This window comes from Myotis davidii, unplaced genomic scaffold, assembly GCF_000327345.1.
Source record: "Myotis davidii unplaced genomic scaffold, ASM32734v1 scaffold167, whole genome shotgun sequence".
Taxonomy (NCBI): Eukaryota; Metazoa; Chordata; class Mammalia; order Chiroptera; family Vespertilionidae; genus Myotis; species Myotis davidii.
The window spans coordinates 2,664,533-2,666,151 of NW_006300048.1; the positions used below are offsets into that span (position 1 = coordinate 2,664,533).

At 52.9% G+C, this 1,619-nt stretch overlaps 1 protein-coding gene across 1 annotated transcript in view; it reads left to right on the forward strand.

Moving 5' to 3' along the window:
• Positions 1–1,310, forward strand: part of KLC4 (kinesin light chain 4) — a 14,792-nt gene extending 13,482 nt beyond the window's left edge. The window contains exons 16-17 of the mRNA XM_006776360.2: positions 130–193; positions 855–1,310. Coding sequence (XP_006776423.1) covers positions 130–193; positions 855–905 — 115 coding nt within the window. The 3' untranslated portion in view covers positions 906–1,310. The remainder of the gene's footprint in view (positions 1–129; positions 194–854) is intronic.
• The last annotated feature ends 309 nt before the right edge of the window (positions 1,311–1,619 follow it).

Sequence of the window (1,619 nt, forward strand, 5' to 3'; positions counted from 1 at the left end):
CCCTCCCCTCCTCTCCCTTCTACTCTCTCTAAAGAAAAAATCAATGGAAAAAATATCCTTGGGTGAGGACTAACAAAGAAAAAAAAAAAAAGGAAGGAAGAGGCCTCAATTCTTTCTTTTCCATTGTAGCAGCAACATGAAGCGGGCAGCCTCCTTAAACTATCTGAACCATCCCAGTGCAGCACCCCTGCAGGTGAGAGCAGTGCTGGTGAGCTTATTGGTGGGTGAGGAAGAAAGGACAGCCTTAGAGCAAGCCCAGGGGAGTTAGGGAAGGGGGAGAGTCATCTGGGATGAAGACTCTGGCTAGGGAACTGGACCTGGCAGCCGGTATCAGGCAGGCAGCTTGGCGGTGGTGGTGGTGACTAGGAAGGGACAGTTTCAGGTCAGAGATAGTAGCAATTAAATTCATGAGCGGGTAACAGGAATCAGTGTTCTCTAAACTGGTACTTTAGAATTAGTAATAATTCAAGAAAGATTTGGGGTTTCTAATTGCTCTTCCTCCTGTAGCCACCAGACACCTTACCTTGGGGACTCAGTAGTCAAGAAAAGGGAAAAAGAAAAAAGTATCCAATCATCTCCTTTTGAAAAAACAGTAATGACATTCTAACGGAAATGACCACTTGCATCAACACATTCAAAGTATATGCCAATATTCATGTGGCTCTTCCAGGTCTTTTCTTCACCCGACTGTGGCCTTCTGGAAAGTCCTAGCAAAGCCTCAGATCTTGGGGTTGAGGTTACAGGTCCATCGTAGGTCAAGAGATAAGACTGCAGCCACGAGAAGGACAGAGTCCAGGGGATAGCCTTCAGGAGGGTGAGGTTCCTGGGCTGATGGCCTATGTTGTCTGTTTCAGGTCTCCCGAGGCCTCAGTGCCAGCACTATGGACCTCTCTTCAAGAAGCTGACATTCAACCCACCCCCCAGGTCTCCTGGGTTCCCCCACAGCCCTCACAGCATTCCCTCTTGCTCCAGGCTCTTCCAGCCCCTTGGGGGGACGGTGAAGGGGAACAGTTACCCAGAAGCCCCTGGCTGCCCTTAGGGTCTCAGCTCCCTCCTCAGGAATCCTTTCCAAGGACCCTCAGGACATCCTCTCCCCACCCTGTGGTCCTGAGTAGCTAGCTCCGCAGCTCCCAGGGTGGGGAAGGAGCAGGTATGCACCTCAGAGATGCAGCCTGCTGCTGGCTTATCTGGCAGAGGTGTGGGGCTGGCCAAGCAAGATACCTGGCCCTGGCCTCCCTTGTTCCCTCGGCTGCCTCACTTCAGGTCCGTGTATTTCACTTTTCTTAAATAAAAGAATCAGGTAACCATTCTGCCACTTGAGTCCTGATTGAAGAGGGTAGGAAGCAAGGGTTGTGTTGGAGCCCTTCCCGCAAGGGAAGGGTGAGGGGCAGTGATGGATGGGGCAACAGGAGTGTTGATTCTTGGATCTCTCCACTCTTCCTTCCCTGTTCGTATCCTCTCCAGCAGGGCCTGCAGGAAGGCATCTGGGGGTGGGGGAGGAGGCCCACACCCCAAGGAGAAGGTGCTGTGGCTGGGTTGTCAGGGACATGTGGTGGCCATGTGGCAGGACCCTGGAGTCCTGGCGCCACTGCTCCCGGCGGTGAGGCCCTCCGTGGCTG